The 20,390-nt window shown below is 45.7% G+C and overlaps 1 protein-coding gene across 17 annotated transcripts in view; it reads left to right on the top strand.

The window, feature by feature from the left end:
• Nucleotides 1-20,390, top strand: part of rap1gapa (RAP1 GTPase activating protein a) — a 36,794-nt gene that overhangs the window by 11,820 nt on the left and 4,584 nt on the right. For 8 of the 17 annotated variants that reach the window (XM_047039975.1, XM_047039977.1, XM_047039973.1 and 5 more), the window contains 17 exons: nt 6,253-6,346; nt 10,626-10,661; nt 11,980-12,027; nt 12,701-12,739; nt 12,854-13,045; nt 13,479-13,582; nt 14,256-14,334; nt 14,498-14,551; nt 14,677-14,760; nt 15,871-15,971; nt 16,131-16,260; nt 16,920-17,075; nt 17,168-17,239; nt 17,337-17,423; nt 17,639-17,779; nt 18,687-18,818; nt 20,088-20,165. In XM_047039975.1, the coding sequence (XP_046895931.1) occupies nt 6,253-6,346; nt 10,626-10,661; nt 11,980-12,027; nt 12,701-12,739; nt 12,854-13,045; nt 13,479-13,582; nt 14,256-14,334; nt 14,498-14,551; nt 14,677-14,760; nt 15,871-15,971; nt 16,131-16,260; nt 16,920-17,075; nt 17,168-17,239; nt 17,337-17,423; nt 17,639-17,779; nt 18,687-18,818; nt 20,088-20,165 (1,627 nt within the window). Of the gene's footprint in view, nt 1-2,551; nt 2,841-6,252; nt 6,347-8,996; nt 9,411-10,625; nt 10,662-11,979; nt 12,028-12,700; nt 12,740-12,853; nt 13,046-13,478; nt 13,583-14,255; nt 14,335-14,497; nt 14,552-14,676; nt 14,761-15,870; nt 15,972-16,130; nt 16,261-16,919; nt 17,076-17,167; nt 17,240-17,336; nt 17,424-17,638; nt 17,780-18,686; nt 18,819-20,087; nt 20,166-20,390 lie in introns of those variants that run through there. The other 9 variants (XM_047039979.1, XM_047039980.1, XM_047039982.1 and 6 more) reach the window with 7 other exon arrangements.

The following is a 20,390-nucleotide window of genomic DNA, read 5'->3' as shown; positions in this document are numbered from 1 at the left end:
CTGGCTACGCCTCAGATACTGCGTGATGTGTGTGTGATGGGGTCTTAAACACAGGGCTGTCTCGGCCTCTGCCTTGGGGGGTCAACGGATGGTCACATGCAGCCAGCCAGGCACTCAGCCAGCCCACCAACCAGCCAGCCAGACAGATCATAGATTAGCCCCATGAGCTACGCTGTCCGTGACTACATGTCATCCAACCAACCTAGTGTTGTTACCCTACCTCTACCCTGCAGTAGGACTTAAAAAATGTAGTTGGTCATCCATTTGTTATGTTAGTTCTCAGCCGAGACATTATGAAAATATAGTACTGTTTTGAAGAGTATGGCACATTATAGCACCCAATACATACTGTATATTGTGCTATACTGTATGTTTATCAGGGTGTGGTTGGGTGTGTGGGTGTGTGTGTTGGTGGAATGACAGCTGTTGACTGGAATTCATATCCTGGCTCCACCAAGCTGTAAGGAGTTCCTTGTTAATCTGACTAATGCCTTGGCTGGTACTGCCTGAAATGGCACTGCTCTAAGAAAGAGAGAGAGAGAGAGAGAGAGAGAGAGAGAGAGAGAGAGAGAGAGGGGGAGGGAGAGAGAGGGAGAGAGAGAGAGAGAGAGAGAGAGAGAGAGAGAGAGAGAGAGAGAGAGAGAGAGAGAGAGAGAGAGAGAGAGAGAGAGAGAGAGAGAGAGAGAGAGAGAGAGAGAGAGAGAAGGGGGGGAGGAGAGAGGTGGGGGTGAAATAGTAAAGGAAGAATGAGAGAAAGAGTTGGATGATGGGGGTTGTTGACCAGTTAAGCAAAAGGGACAGATTTGTCCTGGGGTGGAGTGTGCTGGCAGTCAGTGTGAGGGGGGGTTGAGTGTTGAGGGATGACTAGGGTAGGGAAAGGGCTTGTTAGAGGGGTTGGCTCAAGAAACCAGCCAGAGGGTCAGGCTGGGGGCTGGAGTCGAGAGGATCTCTGGGTAGGAAAAGAAACACGTCTGAGGAGCAGAGATAGAGAGCAGGGAAAAAGGTCCATCAACATGAAACCAGATTTATTCTCCTGCATAGATTGAACTATAATCTCATTTTGTCTGAGTTTTATTCATGTATTCATGAATGCAAGTCTTTTAGCTTTTGCACAGGCCTTTTTTAGCACCATGAGCCTTGGCTTTGAGATTTGACAGCTATGTATAGTCTCCAGTCTGACGCACTACAAGTAAGTGGCATTAATCTGCTAGGTACTGTAGCTGCTACTGTAGGTGGCAGATTCACTGATTTGTTTCAGAACATCATTGGTGTTCAGTAAATGTGCCACAGCACGTTTACTAGGATCTGCCAGACCTGCTCAGCTCATCTGTCAACAGTCCAGTTGCAGCCCATGGTGTTGAATAGTAGCATACTTATGCAGTGTAGCCTTCACCATCAGGACAACAAAGCCTGTCCTTGGCCACCTGAAGATCTTCTGTGTCAAGTAGAACCTAGATGTGCTGTACGTGTGCCGTCTGTGTGAGAGGGTTGCAGCATGGGGGTATACAAACTGGAGGTTTATGCCAAATGAATGTGGACATTTTCCGAACTTGTGTGTGCTGTGTAATACTGTTATTCCCTTCTGCAGGCTTTAAGAGGTCTGGGAGGATTACTCTTTGTCATTCCAACAATGAACAGCTCTTAATGTGGTCTGAGAAGTACTGGGCTGTAATAACTTGTTATCTCTTCTCACATGCAGACACACACACACACTCACATGCACACACTTAGTCTGAATGATGCTGCTTCTGAAGCCTTCAAATGGCTTGGTACTCCCCTGGGTCCCAGGCTTTGGTCAGAGCAATGACTGGGGGACGAAAGGTCAGCGGCCACTCAGTGCATTAGTGTCATCCACCTGGGGGGACAGAGCAGCATATTGTACTGGAGAAAAGAACCGTGCTGGGGACATCACTCAAACATCAGGTCTGCTGGGGCCAGCCAATGTGGTCCGCAGGAACCCACAATGATTCCACTAATTAAAACACTTGTATTTTCTCATGCCTCTCTGGGTAACCTGTGTAACTGATGAGTGTATGTGTGTGTGCCTGTGTGTGTGTGTGTTCCTGTGTGTGTGTGTTCCTGTGTGTGTGCCTGTGTGTGGTCGTGTTACAGTCTTTTGGGGGTAGGGGTTATTCTCTCATGTGTAACTGATGGGGTTGCCTAAGCAACAGACCTAGCTAGGGAGACTTGTTATTTAATGAGGACGAGGTGTAATGAATACAGATGAATCCCCATCAAACGGCGCTGCTCTCTCTCTCTATTTTCCCCTTCTCTCTCTCGAAGCGGCAGGCTTCACTCTCTCCTTGCATTCCCAAATGAGTGGGGGAGGGGCCTGCTGTCAGGGAGGGAGGACTGAGACAGAAAAAAGGAGGGAGAGCACACAAAAGAGAGAATCAGAAGAGAGAGGAGGAGCGAGTGAGTAAGAAAGACCAATAGCAAAGAAGCGACTCAGTCAGGGAGAAAGAGAGAGCGTAGTTGTGAGAGAGAGAGTGATTGAGAGAGAGAGAGAGAAAGAGAGAGAGAGAGAGAGAGAGAGAGAGAGAGAGAGAGAGAGAGAGAGAGAGAGAAGGGAGAGAGAGTGACTGTGAGAGTGGGCGAAGATAGAGAAAGTGAGATAGCTGGCCGGGTGGGTGTGTCTGTCCAGGGAATCTTGGCCAGCAGGCGTGTGTAGTTGACAGAGACATCAGAGTGTGACTGGGGAGAAGGAGGCGAGACAGAGAAGGAGGGAAAGAGATAGAGATAGAGAGATTGGAGGAAGAAGAAACAGAGAAAGCCATTTGCCTCTACACTGGTCGGTGTTAGGACTCACTACGGAGCACACCACAAACTGCTTCCGCTGAGTGAGTAGCTTGCCTACCTACCATGTGTGTGTGTTCAGGTATCACTACTGTTATCTTTAGGTGAATGGAAATGCAGCTAGTATGCACCAGTGACCTGTATAGTAGACTGCTCAGTTATGTAATGTGTTGTGATGCTGGAAGAAGGATAAAGCTGTAGCTTAGTAGCGTAAACTGATTTGCAGGGAAGCGTTTACTGTATGTGTGTGTGTGTGTGTGTGTAAGCAGATTGCAGCCAGGTGCACGGAGCATATGTAATGTGTCATGTGCAACATGCTTGTGTTGATGGCATAGGACGGAACTCCCCCTCTGTTGTGATGTCTTAGCTCTTCATGTGCCCTGGCAGTGTGGGGCAATGGGCTGGTGTGTGTCCACTTTTGTTTATCACTGAGAATCACAAGATTCATGCAATTTGACCGGTACATACAAACTATATTGAGTTTTTTCAAAGAATACACAACATGCGCACATTTGCCAACTCTCTCTCCCTTTCTCTCTCTCTCACACACACGCACACAATTGGGATTGAGCAGAACAATTGATTTAAACATTTGTATTGAAAAATTGATTTAAACATTTTTGATTGAAAAGAAAGACAACATTTTTTGGGAAAACGGAGAAGTGTATATCGGCCTTAACACTGCTTCCCCTCTCCTCCTCCGCTCTCACCCCCCAGGGACAAAGTCTCCACTGGTTAATGTTTGTAAAAGGAGGAGTGGTGTCCATCCATAGGGTCAGTTCTAATTAAGTCTTCTGGACAGCTGATGTTTTGTCCTAGCCTGATATAAAGCCTACTCTCCCATGGGAGGGTGGTTAACTGTCACTGGTGTGCATTCATCTCCTCTGCTCAGGGACGTACTGGCTCTTTAAAGTGGCCTCCCTTTTTGGTTGTGCTGTCTGCTGAAAATTGGATTAACTATAAGTGTGCTTAATTGGAGTGAACAGCATTATCAGACTGAGTTTGTAGTAATGCACAGTGTTGTAGCCATAGTTGGCCTGTGTTTTATTTTTATACTTAACCTTTGACCAACCACAAAGGTCAAATTAGAGCACATTCTTATTTACAATTACAGCCTGGCAGGACCTTATGTACTTCTACATTTTTACTGCACTTTACATCAAGGTTACATTAACTACCCTGTAACTCCATAGAAACGTGATATAGGGGAAGTTAAGTTCTCCAGGGGTAAGTGTATGCTAACATTGATCTTATTTTGGTATCACAACCATCAACTCCCCTTAACACTTTTGCTATTTATATACATATCAGTTCCCATGAACCAGCAATGTCTTTTCCATATTGCTATGTAGTTATATGGCAGTTCATGTAACCTTAATGTAAAATGTTGCCCTGCTTTGTCATGGTCTCTAATAGTATGTTTAGGGCAGCGGTGCATACTGATACTGGGACTATGAGATTAGAAGAGCTGCTGTGACCAGTCTATCAGCGGTGGAGAATGTAGGCTGAACCTTCAGCCAGCCATGTTAGACAGAACGCTCTGGTCTAGCAGGTGCATGGCACACGAGCTATGACTCATAGGCAGCTTGAAGTCATGTCTAACACCAAACTAGGCCATAGAGGGTGGAAACCCTCCTCCCATCCTCCTCAGCAACTCCCCTTGCAGCCCTGAGAGCTCAGACATGTTGGTGTAATACAATCTTAACTCAATCTCCTAACTCAGCAGAGGAGCATAAACAGTGCTAGTCTGCATTGGCAAATGCAATTACATAGCCTGTTAGGGTAGGAATCCTGTCTTATTGAACATTGATTAGCTTAATAATTAGAATGGCCTTCACATTCAAATGCATAAGGTCCACTGATTACATTTGCTCACACTTGGAGGGGAGATTACTCCCAGTAGTGAGTGGTGGAACTTCACTGGTCACTCATTCCCAGTCTAGTTGTGGACGTGGTTGACGTCAGTGGTAGAAATGCAACACGTTTTGAAAACAAAACTGTAGGACACATCTTCTGAGTTTCTCCTCAGTTCTGTGAAAGTTTGCAGCGTGGTGTTTTTTGTGGGCCCTTCACCAGCAAGGCTGTCAGTCCTATCGATCCATCCTTTGGACCAGGCCTGGATGTCAGTAAAGTGTTATTGTATATACTTATAATGACATAGATTCAATCAGTGAAATAATCAAATGCCCCTGTGTAAATTGATTGATAGAATACAATAGCCCTCTACACGAGTCTATACTAGGTCATTGATAGTGTGTCTATAGAGCAGTTGGGTGTTCCACTAGTTATTGAGCTGGGTCTACTGGGTGCTGAGAGCTAGGGAAATGTATTGTACTAATTCCACTTCTAATGGTGGTGGCTTCTGTTCAAGAGCCAGAGGAGTGTCCCTGCTTCCCTGAAGTGGGTCTAGCTGAAGTCTCACGAGTGAACTCCCCCTATGTTGTGATGTAGAATAACTCCTATTCAGAGAAAAATATTCTGCTGTGTGTTTGGTTAGTACTGAACTGTAGCACTGTATCACAAGGCAGCTTCCAGCCCTGGACTCCCTGGGTGGCTTGGTAACAGACAAGGGGTTTATTTGAAGGTTGTTAGAAAAAAAGCATCTTCTCAGCCCAGCCAAATAAGGCCGTGAACTTGAAACAAATGCATTCAGAAGGGGTGGGCTGAAAGCAGCTTAATCTGGAGAATAATTCCATTCCACCTGAGAGGAGCTGTCTGCTCTGATGGATGGGCCCTGGGAGAGGAGACCGGGGCGCAGCATATTAGACCTAACAGGTGGAGAACGAGGACATGGAAACACTTCAGTTTGAAGAGACTTTTCTAGGTTGATGCTGATGTATTCTGCCCTGACCCCAATCTCCTGCTTTTTGCACCACCGCTAACCAGATCCCAGGGTGATATTTCCTGAGTGTCTGTGTGGTTATGGAAATATACATTGGGAGATTTTTCAAGTCAGTTTCAATATCTGTTTTCTTCAAGAGAAATGAATCACTTGATATTCTGTTGATTCTGTTGATATTCACGTATTCTGTTTGTTTTTGCTACATTCTTCTGTTCTGTTCTTATATACTGAAGATCATTGAAAGTCACCTTTTGAGCTCCCTGGCATCTTCCCAGTCCATATTTAGCATTATGTGTAACACAATCTGTATTCCTTTAGTCACTGAATCATTTCATATTTAATAATAACCCTCTATCGAAACAGTTGCTGGAGGTGGACAGAGATAGGAAGGAGGAAAAGGATTAGTCAGCCTTTTCATGCTGCTCCTGGAACCTAAGTGCCTGTTCCTTAGGCAGTTGCAATGCTTCTTAGCACACTAGTGCCCTGTAAAAGGCTGGTTCCTCTCGATGCCAGGACAGAAGTTCACAGGGGTGACTCTCTCCTCTCTTGTCATCTCCGTGTGTGTGATGTGTTCTGATCACCTCTTGTGTTTGGGTTTCTTGTGTTGATTGTAGGAAACAGGATGGGGGTGAGCCCCGAGTCACGACCACACTAGAGCCTCCACTGTTCCAGCCTCCAGCCCCGCACACCGCGCCTCCGTTCCTCAAGGTAAGACAACAGACGAAAAAGGGCTTTTGTTTTGTGTGTCCGACCTTAGGCTTTTACAGTAGGTTCTCTGCCTGATATTTTAGATGAAGTGCTCTGTCTATCTGTCTGTCTGCCTGTCTGTCTGCATGCCTGTTTGTCTGTCTGTCTGCACACCTGCCTGCCTGTCTGTCGGTCTGTTGGTCTATCTGTCTGTCTATCTGTCTCTCTGTCTGTCTGTCTGTCTGTCTGTCTGTCTGTCTGTCTGTCTGTCTGTCTGTCTGTCTGTCTGTCTGTCTGTCTGTTGATATACTTACAATACAGTTCTGTATTCTCTACTGGTTTGTTCTGTATTCACTACTGGTTTGTCTGTCTGCTTGCCTCCTTGTCTGTCAGTCTGTCTGTCGGTCTATCTTTCTTTCTGTTGAAATACTTACAGTCCAGTTCTGTACCTCTGCTTATTCTAAAGACTAGGTGTCCATCTTGCCCTGCTGCTTTTCCAAATGTCGTGCACAAAAAGCCTAAGTTGTGCATCTTGACATGGCTCTCATAGTGTTTTCTTGCACTATTAACACATTCCTTGTTGTAAATCTAACAGGCTGCTCCTCTGTCCTTGTTTAACTCATTTGCTTTGCTCTATCTGTACATAGGAGACAGTTATCGCTGGGAAAATCGTAGAGTTGTGTTTCAAAGTGACTGGGACAAAAGTGATTTGCACAGATTCATTTGAGACCATACTTCTGCTCCTCTTCCACAGTGGTGTGGGCTGATGTGAGAATAACACAACATCCATGTCAGAATCATTTATTACAGTAACGCTATGGATAAAAGCAATGGCAAATTCTGAATAGAAAATTTAATTTTGATGACCAATTGCTACGATGTCTTCTAGACTGTGGGAATTAACATTTTGAAGATGAAATGTTCTAGTTTGAATCATTTCTGCCTTTAGGTGTTTTGAGCCCCTAGTTATCCAGAAGCTTTTCAACTGAATTGAGTTGATGAGGGTGGGTACCATCACAGTGTTATCAGAAGGCTTTGTTAGGGTCTCTCATCGCTCCTCAGAGCTTAGTCTGTCAGCAATCTGACCCTGGCAATAGAGTGAAATTCAGAGAACAGGAAGAGATCTTGGTAATTGGATCGTGGCACATTATATGGGTGACACTGAGTAATTATTCCCAAAATATGAACCTAATGTCATGACAGATCCAGAACAGGTTGCTCCAAAACTGCAGTTAGAACACATCTCTTGTTGTGACTGGTTGCAAAGCCTACATTCATTTGAAGCCAAGATCTTTTCAACTGAAAGGTATGGGCTGAGGAATCACGGAGTACAGATGGACTGGACTGTAGTGGAACTGAGAGCTCTCTTTAATCATAACCCCACAAGAATCAAGCCAATCTGGTTAAAACCCCATCAGCCTTTGTGATCACTTTCCATTGGATCAGACTATAGCTGTCAACCTCAAACCCCCAATACAGTGTGCATTACGTAACGTCACCACTACCTCCAGGATACTGGCAGAGGACCGAGTCAGAGAAGACATTGGAGCTGGTGATAACTAGTGATATAAGAAAGCATACCGAGGTCTGAGACTTGAAACTCCGAGCATATGACTCCCCTGCATGTATAAGCATACACAAGCAAGAACTCACAAAAACACACACACACATGCTCACAGGCACACAAAGCCTCATGGTGGGTTAGAGAATGCAGCACATGACACAGGACTCCTGAAGACCAGATCATTAGATCAACAAAATAGGAGTTTTCCCCAGCCCTGATGCTTTTAGGAGATTGTACAATTGTTAGAATTATTCGTCAGTTGAGACTGGAAACCTTGAATGATGCATTCCAGACAAACGCCTAGGATTTTAGTTAGGAAAATAGTCATTAGTATTTTTTAGCTCCTAGAATCATTATGAAATATAACAAAATAAAATTTCCCTGGGATGTTTCAACATGATAACATAGGAAAAGGGATTGTCTTTATATATTATTCATAATTTTAGCTAGGGCAGACCATAAATACTGGAGAACAAAGTGGATGTCTGTCACATAACGTTATCCATCTACCACATCATAGAGCAGGAACATTAAACTACAGTACATCTAAGTGAACCATACAGAGACTCCAGATAATAACAAATCTCACAAGGGAGGAGAGAGGCTTGAAAAGATACTGTGTCTAGTGGACTAAGCCCATTAAAAGTGCTGTAGTACTGTAGTGCTAGATGTTTGTAATGAGCTGAGCTGGGTGGGTATGTGGAGTAGCAGCTGACAGGGCTGCTGGAGAGGAGACTCCCTCTAATGATAGCCTTATTACTGCCCTAGATGAGAGGTTGACACTGACACCTGAACTGGCCTGACCCCACAACGCCAGCCTGACCGCACGTACGGTCAGACACTCTGAGGGACGAGATCTCGAAGGTTCTTTTGCCCTCAGTGATTTGTTTTATGTGGCTCTAAACCCCCTGAGGCCCATTCTGATATTGTGTGAGTGCGGTCCCACGTGTGCCCATGGCCCTGTGCTGGGCAGAGGAGGGCTGTAGGGACTTGTTTGAGAACGAAGCATTGAGCCAGAGGACCATGCTCAGCCTCTGGCTCTGTGCCAGGGAGACAAATGGGGGGGGGGGAGGGGGGGGGGGGGGGGGAGTGGGGGGGTGTAACTAGCTGTGTGCTTTTTTGGAATGTACTGCCAACCTCTCGACTTCCCAGATACACAAAGGTACTAAAGAGGATCACTTCACAGCCACTCACACACACGCACATACGCAAACACTGCTAGCAAAGCCTGCGTGGATCCACACAGCTGTGGATTACCTCTGCTGTGACTGTCTGTCAATCATGGATGGAGAATTGCTGCACTCTGCAACGCCACACAGTGGAATCTAGATATCCGTCGGAAGCTTAGAAAGAACTCTCCTGGCGATGTGCTCCGCTAACACCTGACACGCTAGCCTGCTTCTGTGAAGGATCTATTTTATGCCTTCATAACCAATGGTTTATAGAATGGCTAAAAGTCATCCGGTCCACCTTGGTGCTGTTGCGCAGGTGGCGGTGGGACAGTCGAGGAGAACCAGCAAAGTAAGTACAGCTCATTGTTGGACCTCGATCCGAGAGAGAGAGATTGGCGGTGGTAGCCAGACTGCCTGCGGGACTGGAGTGTGACTCAAACCAGGGGGAGCTTTTGCGCTCACCCCTCAAATAACCTGAATTAGTTGGGGAGGAGGATTGGGACCAGTGGTATATTCATTTCAAAGACCTCTTTCATGGCCCATTTCAGGGATATGAGGCTTGGTTCATTGCCAGTCCAAATTGAGGTCAGAAGCATTGTGGATGGGAATGCATGTTGCTGTAGTGGTGGTTGTCTTACAATTTCATGAAGTTGGTGAAGTGACTGGGGGATATTTCAGAAGATTCTTCTGTTATGAATTGTTCTTAAGGTACAGAAGGCTTTTCATTGACATAGAAGTTGTATTTTTACAGATCATGATGATTCCTTAACAATTTAACAAGCCAGGTAATTCTTATGGAATACCTGCATCTATGCTATTGGAAGCCATGGGTGTTTGTCTTTAGGGTTTGAGGCAGACTCTTGTTTGCATATGGTGGAGGACTTTACTCACTGAACACTGGGACAATCTTGTACTGTACACAAACAGTCAGCTGCGCCTTAGTGGTATTCTGAAGCCTATGAAGGTGCCTCTAAATGCCAACGCTAATCAATTGAATAATGCAGAAATATCTGAGATGACTCGTACAACCTGCTCAGCGTGTGAAATAGGGAGACAGGAAGTCTTCAGTAAATGATTGATGAGATATTGTAGACAGGAGACAGGAGTTGGCATGCTTTGCCATGGCAACTGTGGTTTTTCACTGCCACAAAGATTAGATAGCATAGAGGACAAATATTGGAAATGCAATTACAGTAAGTAACTCAAATAAATTCATGTAAATGTTCAATTGTTCCATTGTCAGAAAAAATAACCAGAGTTATTGCAGAGAACATATGGTGTGAATCACACTACACCAAGGTTTACTGTATTAGAGCTAAAAGTCAACTGACACAGTTCTCGGTCATCTAATTATTGTATTGAAGAGAATTTCTGCTGCTTCTGAAGAGATAAGATTTGGCCTGTTTATTTCCACAAGAACAGATGGCCTTCAAGCCTTAAAGGACAACTGTATAACAAATTAATAGTTCTATTGAAAACAAGTGCTGCAGAAAAAGACATCCACCACAAACACATCACTACAACAGAGCTTAATCAACCCTTCATCTCACTTTCCCCTCTCCAGACCACAGACCTATTTGAAATGATTGAGAAGATGCAGGTAAGATGGGATTTTGACCTCTTCTGGCTTCCTAACTTCTCCAAGCCAGGCTGTGTTGACACTAACCAGTGAATTCATCTCTATGAGATGATAGTGTTGCCGTGCCCCTCTGCTGGCTTGTCTTCTCTCTGCTCTGGACTAAAGGCCAGGAGACCAGGTGGAGGCAGGTGGAGCTGCCTGTGGATGGTCGACCACTGTCATAACAACACTCTCCTAATAACCCAGCCGTGCTGCTAGCTATCTTTCTTTCAAACCACACTAACTCTGCGCCCTCGGCGGATGGAAACAATGTCAGTCGAGGATGAGAGCACATCATAGGGAAAGAATGTTTTTGATAATACTTATCAAAATCAAGGGAACAAAGGGCTCTCTCTCTCACTCAGTGTGAATTCAGAGATGTACTGTAATAGTTAGATGGTAAGAGAGTGTCTACATACAATGTCAAACATCAACAGATACATATTTCCCTTGTAAGAGAACAAGGAATCATTTATATTCTGGGTTTGATTATTTATTTTGTTCCTATAAGAATGTATTTGTTTGAAAATGAGAATCCTCAACAGTGTGTTTTATCAGGTGCTCTAGGAATGGCATCTCTCCATAATCACACACATCATGCAGGACCAAATCCACAGCAGTGCTTACCCTGTTTTATCCCAACAGACAGACAGTATCAGCTAGCTTTCACATACCCACTTATGTGATGTTAGAGACCTGGTATCTATCCATTCCATACACACACGCATGCATACACATGTTCGCCCACACACACACACACCCACACACTATCCTTGGTATTTAATCTATCTACTCACTGGCTGCCCGTTTTACACTTCTTCACGTAGTTTCTGGAATGATCCCCTTGTCTCAGTCTCTCTCCCTAACAGCACACTGTACATCCACTGATATGTTTCTTGCATCTGCTTTGTTTTGCCTGCTGTATACACATTATGTGTACTGGGCTTGTTGTTTTGATGCAGTCAGTGTGATTATGCATTTTCTAATATCAGTGGTAAGGATATCAATCTGACTCATGACCAGGGTTTGAAATGCAGCAGGAGCTGTCTTGTGTATCTGTGCTGTTGGTGTGTGCTAATTATCCCTTCTGTCTATTTTACTTTCTTCTACTATCTCTCTCTCTCTCTCTCTCTCTCTCTCTCTCTCTCTCTCTCTCTCTCTCTCTCTCTCTCTCTCTCTCTCTCTCTCTCTCTCTCTCTCTCTCTCGCTCTCTCTATCTCTCTCTCTCGCTCTCTCTCTCTCTCTCTCTCTCTCTCTCTCTCTCTCTCTCTCTCTCTCTCTCTCTCTCTCGCTCTCTTAGGGCAACAGGATGGATGAGCAGAGATGTACCTTTCCTCCCCCACTGAAGGTACGACCTCCTGTCTTGGTCGGGAGACCTTGCACACACACTACCTTCATTGTCTCCCAGCTCCCTGAATCTCTCCCTATCTGACTGCTGACAACCTCAAACACAGGACTGCAACATACACTGTCAACCATGAGTTAGAATACCTTGTCCTGCTATCAGACTCCCTCTCTAGACTAACACAGTTAGATATTCTGTATGCGCCAACACACCATATTATATGAGTACAATACACTCATATAATAGACTGAGAGTATAGCCAGAGAGTTATATTAGGTCCGCACTGTCCCTGCAGCCTGCTGTATACATACTGTATACAGTATAACCAGCAGATTGGGGGTTGATTAGATAGCCATGAAGCCATCTCTTAATCAGGTCATGAGTTACATCAAAAGGCCCTTACATCATAGCTAGTTACCTTATGCCGGTATTCCACTTTAAGAGTTTGTGCCCGGTAACAACATTGCTGACCCTGGTAGAGAGCTAGCCACATAATCATATATTCAGAGTAATCCATCCATTCAGATACAGTATGAGGTGCACAGACCAGTATCATGCGGTCATGTAATGTCCATCAGTAGAGAGAGAGAGAGAGAGAGAGAGAGAGAGAGAGAGAGAGAGAGAGAGAGAGAGAGAGATGTCCCCTGAAGTGTTTGTGTTTTTGTTCCTTCTGCAGACTGAGGAGGATTACATCCCCTACCCCAGTGTCCATGAGGTCAGACCCCCAGCAGCCATGTTAACACATAACTGCCATCTGCACATATTAACCAATAAAGACAAATAACATGCAGTGTCACTGTCGATTTACTCTGCCACCTGTGTGTTCCAGGTGCTGGGCAGAAGGAGCCCCTTCCCTCTCATCCTGCTTCCGCAGTTTGGGGGCTACTGGATCGAGGGCACCAATCATGAGCTGAGGGACCCTGGTGACTATGAGCAGATCCAGCCCCTGTCCCCCACCACACGCACCAAGCTGGAGTGTAACACCACTGCCAAGATCTACAGGAGACACTTCCTGGGCAAGGTGAGGCTGAGACCAGTGCTTGCAGTAGAATGTGGTGTCTGTGGACATGCAATGATTGTATTATATTTATGATAACTGTTGTCGAGTTTTGCTGATTAATGTGTTACTGAATACCCACAAAGCAACATAACAACAGGGACTGGACACACAAGGCTGTGTCAGGACTTAAACATTAATAAGGCACACACAGCAGACAAATATAGTAGAAATGGAATGAGCTCATTAGAAGTGTTATTGTGTGTGTTCGGTGTGTGCACTTGTGTGTGGGTGTGCTTGTTGTAGCATTGTGTCTGGTATGTGTGTGTGTGTGTGTGTGTGTGTGCGTGTGTGTGTGTGTGTGTGTGTGTGTGTGTGTGTGTGTGTGTGTGTGTGTGTAGGTGTGTGTGGTGAAGGAAAAAGTGTTTTCTCAGTTTTGTCTTTGCTGTGTCATCAGGAACACTTTAATTACTACTCAGTGGATGGTGCACTGGGTCACCTGGTTTTCTCGCTGAAGTACGACGTCATCGGTGACCAGGAACACCTGCGTCTCGTGCTCAGGTGACACACACACACACATCTTATAACCCTGTCTTGTCTATGAAACTTCCTTTTTTTCCTCTTTTCTCCATATCAATACCTAATGACCCGATAGCTTAACACCGCAACAAGTGTATTTCTGCAACAGCTGAATGTCTGTTCTCTGCCAATGAGAAGTGCTAAACGCTGTGTTGTGATTGATGGAAAGTTTCCATCAGAGCCAATCTGGTCTGTTTGTGAATTCTATCCTCAGAGAGCTTGTCTCATGGGTCTGAGAGGCAGAGGAAGTGTCAACACTACTGTCATCTCTGCCTGATGGGACAGATGGCCTGTTTAGGCTACAGTGTGGGTGGAGGGAGGGACACACAAAGGGGTGGGCTCGCTAGAGGATCCGGTCCGGATGCACACCCTCTGTGACCTTCCTCTAAGACAGGGGTGTCGAACTCCGGTCCTCGAGGGCCGCTGTCCTGCATGTTTTAGATTTTTCCCTGCTCCAATACACCTGATTCAATTAAATGGTTTGTTATAACGACCCTTCATTCAAATCAGGTGAGCTGGATCAGGGAAACATCTAAAACATGCAGGACAGCGGCCCTCGAGGACCGGAGTTCGACACCCCTGCTCTAAGAAGTGTTGCATCACATCATTTGACAGGATGTTGTTGCTGTTGTTTATGTGATCTGTCTCCCATCAGGACCAAAGTGAAAACCTACCATGATGTTATACCCATCTCCTGCCTGACTGAGTTCCCCAACGTAGTCCAGATGGCTAAGGTGAGCTCACCCATACAGATGAGCTGTGTCACATCTGGCTAATGCCATGTGTGATGTCCCGCTTCCATAACAGTCAAAGAGTCTACTGTATATATTTAATGGTTGGAATCTCCACTCATAATATTTTTCTTAGTATAAATACTTTCCTATTTGAAATCCACAGCTTGTTTGTGAAGAGGTGAATGTGGATCGCTTCTACCCAGTCCTTTACCCAAAAGTGAGGCTAAACTCCCAGTGTTCACATGTTCATGCTCTGTCCTTAATGTGTCTCAAAGCATTATGAGAGCGGCAATGAGCTCACAGCGGTTCTGACTGATCTGCTAATCTGTTATTCTGCTAAAGGCTTCGAGACTCATCGTCACGTTTGATGAACACGTTATAAGTAACAACCTCAAGTTTGGAGTCATCTACCAGAAGTTTGGACAGGTGAGCTGGAACAACACTTATGTGCTTAAGCAGATGATGTAATAAGAATGCCTCATTAGCTGCTCATTGATCATACTGAGGGTAGTATAGTCCCTCTGTTCAACCTCATCTAACTATCATTCCAGGAATCTCTGTGTGTGCCTGTGGGATCTTGATCATTCCCAAATGCGCCCCTTTAGTGCAAACTGGCACAAACTCCAAATAAGTTACACCGAATCAACTCACCGACATCTCACCGGCTGCATCACAGGCATGGACATCACGTGCACGGGCATTGGACTGAATTAACTTTGCGTAGTATTTTAAACTGTAATGAACATTGAATATACTGGGTTCTCCTCTCAGACAAAAATGGAGTCGAATCACACCAGGCATCTCTCTGTCCATGACAATCACGACCCTATCGTTTTACTCTGAGGAGCTAGAGGGGTGTTGAAGGTTAGGTAGAGGGCCCTTCCAGAGCCTTCAGCGACGGAGCCTTGAGTGTGTGGAGGTCCATCTTCTCGACCTTTAAACCTGAAGGAGAGGGCCACCCTCCAGGGAGGCTCCCCCACACACAAGCCTGAAGAACCCTGTTCTCCTCACCCAGGGAGACATTAACATGCAGGAGAGCCACTGGACCTGGGGCCTGGGGCAACACAGCTAGAGAAATCAAGCATACACGCCACTCCGCTTTTCCTCACTCTTTGAGTGGGTCACGCACACATGTTCTAGTGCCTGGGCCTGTGTTTAACCTCTCGAGCACACATGAGCTACAAAGACACTCTCCGCTGTCTATCCAATACGACTCACGTTTATCGTTGCTGACTGCCAGGAGTGTCAAACAAACGCAGTTGCTGATGCCTACCTCCTATGTTAAAGAACCCACAGCCCTTTATCCTGAGACAGCGCCACAGATTTGCAAATGTCTTTTATCTCAGTGTTTTTTGCTGTATGTTATTTTATTGTCGGTCTTAGTTGTGCAAGCACAAAACATTTATTGTTACTGACTCTCATGTTTGGAATGGTTAATAACGGAACAGGCATTAGTGTCATCATTTGAGTGTGCTTATTTGATCCAGAGAAAAGAGTGCTTTGTTGAGCGGCTCTGTAAAACCTTGTTGTTCGCAGACTTCAGAGGAAGAGCTGTTTGGGAACAGTGAGGAGAGTCCAGCTTTCACAGAGTTCCTGGAGTTCATAGGGGAGAAGGTCGAGCTGCACGACTTTAAAGGGTAAAATGATCACCATCTCACACTGATCTGATAAAAGGAATCATCACAAAGGCTCTCTTTTCAAGGATGCACATTTGAGTGTTACTGGATCATTGTGTCATAACTCCAGATAAAGACGTTCTAGGAGGTTCCTCTAGACATGTTCCTGTGTCTGTCTAGGTTCAGAGGTGGGCTGGATGTTACCCATGGGCAGACGGGTACGGAGTCTGTTTACCACAACTACCGCAACAAGGAGGTCATGTTCCATGTCTCCACCAAGCTGCCTTTCACTGAGGGAGACACCCAACAGGTACTGAGATGTACTTAAGATATCCTGCTCTACCGCTCTTATTACACGCACACAAACACACTTGCACACAGACACACATGCACACACACACACGCTCACACATATACACACAAATGAACACACACAAACAAACAAAAACACACCCACACATAAAGAAAACAAAAGGTTTTTATCAGAATAAGAACAATACACCATTGCCTGTCAGGCCGTACACAATGAATAATCAGTTTCCAGCTGCTGAGGGAGGGGCCTTGGACTTGGGAGTGTTGGGCTTATCAGAGATGCTGTTCAGGTTGATATGTATGTGCAGCAACACTCCCTCTGGTGCTGGTTTAACCCGACTCAGGAGGTGAAATAGAAGGAGGGACGGGGGGACACGGAGGGACGGGGGGAGGGAGAAGGAGAGGGAGAGAGAGAGAGAGAGAGAGAGAGAGAGAGAGAGAGAGAGAGAGAGAGAGAGAGAGAGAGAAGGGAGAGAGAGAGAGAGAGAGAGAGAGAGAGAGAGAGAGAGAGAGAGAGAGAGAGAGAGAGAGAGAGAGAGAGAGAGAGAGAGAGAGAGAGAGACAGTCGTTCTCAGTCAGGGCACATTCTCAAAACACCATTCACACACACAAGGTAAACTTGTATCAGTCTCAACAATGCAAGGTGTTGTTTTGCAGTTGCAGAGGAAGCGACACATAGGGAACGACATCGTGGCTATACTGTTCCAGGAGGAGAGCACCCCTTTTGTTCCTGACATGATCGCTTCCAACTTCCTCCATGCCTACGTGGTGGTGCAGGTGGTGAACCCCTGCTCTGAGAATGTCCTCTACAAGGTGCTGCCCCTCACTGTTCTAACATGTCTGGTACCAGAGGCCACCAGCACCAAGACGGTCAGAACTCATGCGGTGTGACTGTGGTTTGTTAGGTGTCGGTGACTGCCCGGGATGACGTTCCCTTCTTTGGACCAGCCCTCCCAGACCCAGCCATTTTCAGAAAAGTGAGTTAGTGGATGTGGAGTATCAGATTTGAAGCATTACTGTTGATTACACACCATTTTTGTGCCATTGACCATCTCTTTCTTTCTTTCTTCTCAGGGTCCTGAATTCCATGAATTCCTCTTCACCAAGCTCATCAATGCTGAGTATGCCTGCTACAAAGCTGAGAAATTTGCCAAATTAGAGGTGAGTCTCCATACATGTCTTTGTGTTTTCTGTGGAAGAATTTCCATGTTCAACCTCGGAACCTACCACAATACTGCTGCTGCTTTTCTCGTTGCAATGAACCTTACAATCACTCTCTAAACCTTAACCCTACACTATATAGAACATGTGTGTGTGTGTGTGTGTGTGTGTGTGTGTGTGTGTGTGTGTGTGTGTGTGTGTGTGTCTGTTGTTAGGAGCGGACACGGTCAGCCTTGCTGGAGACACTGTATGAGGAGCTGCATGTGAACAGTCAGGCCATGATGGGCCTGGGAGGAGAAGAGGACAAGATGGAGAATGGGAGTGGAGGAGGAGGGGGGTTCTTTGAGTCCTTCAAGGTAACTGGAGAGGCCCAAAGCTGGGCTAAAGGCTCTACTCTTGATTACGGCGCTTTAACCCTCTGGTTCAGAATATGCTTGTATAACTCATAAAGATTGTCTTTCCTACTGCCTGTGTATGTAATAAAAAAAGATGTGTATTACTCTTGTAACATTCCCTCAGTATAATCTTACAATGATAAGTAGGACAGTTTTTAGCATTGTTTCTTAAATGCCCCTGTGTACATGCAGGAGACTGGGGCTAAAGGCAACATCATTCTCTATCAGGAAGCCTGGGAAGCAGCTATGTCTCTGTGCCCTGCTATACTGGCCTGTAGCCATATGAAATTAGTAGCTTTCATGCCTGTCCTCATCAAGCTTCAGTGTCATTTGTTGTTGTTTCATGTTGTGTTTTGTTGCTATCTGTCGCATGCAAGTGTTGTGTGACAAATGGGATCTCCTCCTTTCCTCTCTGGCCCTCCCAGACCATTCTAGTAATGATTGGTGGAATATGCATCCTTCTTTCTCTATCGAATCTCTCTCTCTGTCTGTCTATCCTGTCCTGGTTCTCTGTTGAGGTACATTGGGTTGTTGGTTTGGAATCTTGTGTTTAGGCCCCTTGCCCCTGCTGACCATCCTATTCCCCTGGTGAATGATCTTGAGGTCCCCTGGGTGTGCTATCAGCTTAGTGGTTCCTTCTACCTCTGCCATGGTGCTGGACGTCCTCCAGGCAGCAGCAGCTCAGTCTCCTCCTGGGTTCTCTGTGGTAGTGAGGTCAGGTCTGGGTCCTGGTCCTCCCCAACTCCTCCGCTTGTTTCTGAGTGTAGTGGACTGGCCTGGTGGTTGATGTTGGGATCAGTCTCTCTCTAACTCTTAGTGTCAGACTCAGCAGCGGCCATCTCAACGTGTCTCCTCCTCCTCTCTGTAGCGGGTGATCCGCAGCAGAAGCCAGTCTATGGACGCCATGGGCCTCAGTCTCAAGAAGACACACACTGTCTCCACTAGTCACAGCAGCAGCTTTACCCACAACCACGCAGACAGCCCCAAATTCCCAGGGATAGTAAGTACAGTCCCCCTGCTCTGCTCTGGCCTGCTCTGCTCCGAGGGAGGGGAGCCTGGTTCCCTCTACCACCCCCGTACCCCCAGATGAAGCCCCCTTGTGTCCCCATGCCCCCCTCACACACCTGTCACACAACATCCAATAACAGCACTAACCTCTCACAGAACAGAACTGCACAGCAGATGGCCTTACCCTAGTCCCTTGCATAGCCAGGTAAGCTAGAGTAACTGGGCACACGGTGACTTGTCTAGTGTTACTGGATGAGGTGAATGTAGTTCCTCGGATGGAAACAAAACCGTTTTTGACAGTGAATGTACTTGTGATGTCTCTGTCCCCCGTGCACTTGCACTGCTCCTCAACGCTCCCCTGCATCACCCCTGTGGAGAAACTCCATTCCAGCTGTCTGAGTGTGCATGCCAGCTACAGCTTGCGCTTGACTGTTGCTGCTCCAGGAATGACTTTAGTGTATTCATAAAGCCTAACCCCATCTAACATGTTTGTATGCTGTATACTGGACCCGGTGAGGATGGTGGAGAGACTTGACCAGGGAAACACGATATTACATTGACTGTGAGAACAATGAAGTTACACATCATATAATATGTTCCTGAAATGTGTGCTTCTGTTGTATCTGTCAGAGTTGTTTTAATTCATTAACTTCAGTGCTGCACCAAAGGCTCAGTGTCTTCCCCACAGTGGAGTCTCACCTCACTACCTAGATAGGAATAAATCCACAAAGAAGTCATCCCACAAAAATACATAATTCATCCACAACATAGAATTCAACTAAATTAATAATTTTACATCATTAATATTGAACTAACCTGTATGTGACAATTCTGACAGCCTGGTGACTGGGCCTTCTAACTACAGTGTAATGTGTGTCTACTACTCCACTGCTCTCGACTCTTCCTCCTTCTCTTCCTCACAGGCCTGGTTTTCACAGCAGTCTCCTCATCCTCTCTCTGCTCTCCTTCCTCCTCTCATCTCACTGTCTGTGTTGCACCCATGATGCCCAACATTGCTCTCTCTCTCTCTCTCTCTCTCTCTCTTTTAACTGTGTGTGGAAATGTGTTATCAAGCTAATTTGTGCTTTGTATTTTAATTTTATTAACTCAACTTGCTCTGCATGTAATCTCATGGTGTTTTTTATATTCTCCCTCTCTCTCTCTCTCTCTCTCTCTCTCTCTCTCTCTCTCTCTCTCTCTCTCTCTCTCTCTCTCTCTCTCTCTGTCTCCCTCTATCTCTCTCTCTCTCTATCTGACTTAGTCATTGCTTGTACCAGGCAAAAGTCCCAGTAAATATGGACGTCGGGGCAGTGCCATAGGGATAGGAACGATAGAAGAGGTTCATATCTAATTCTACCTACTCTCCTCCCTCCTATCTCTTCTCCTCATTATACCACTACATCGTGACCAAATATTTGTTTCTGTCAAACAGTAAAGTATAACACCGAGATAGGCACAGGACTTCCCTTGCTTTACCACGTCATCACACCTACAGTATGGCATACAGCCATATAAAACATTTAATACCAACCATATTGCATGTTAGTTCTATATTTTACAGATA

This window comes from Hypomesus transpacificus, chromosome 18 (genome assembly GCF_021917145.1).
Source record: "Hypomesus transpacificus isolate Combined female chromosome 18, fHypTra1, whole genome shotgun sequence".
In the NCBI taxonomy this organism is placed as follows: domain Eukaryota; kingdom Metazoa; phylum Chordata; class Actinopteri; order Osmeriformes; family Osmeridae; genus Hypomesus; species Hypomesus transpacificus.
Note: the sequence above shows the minus strand (reverse complement) of the source record. Positions and strands in the feature narration are given on the sequence as shown.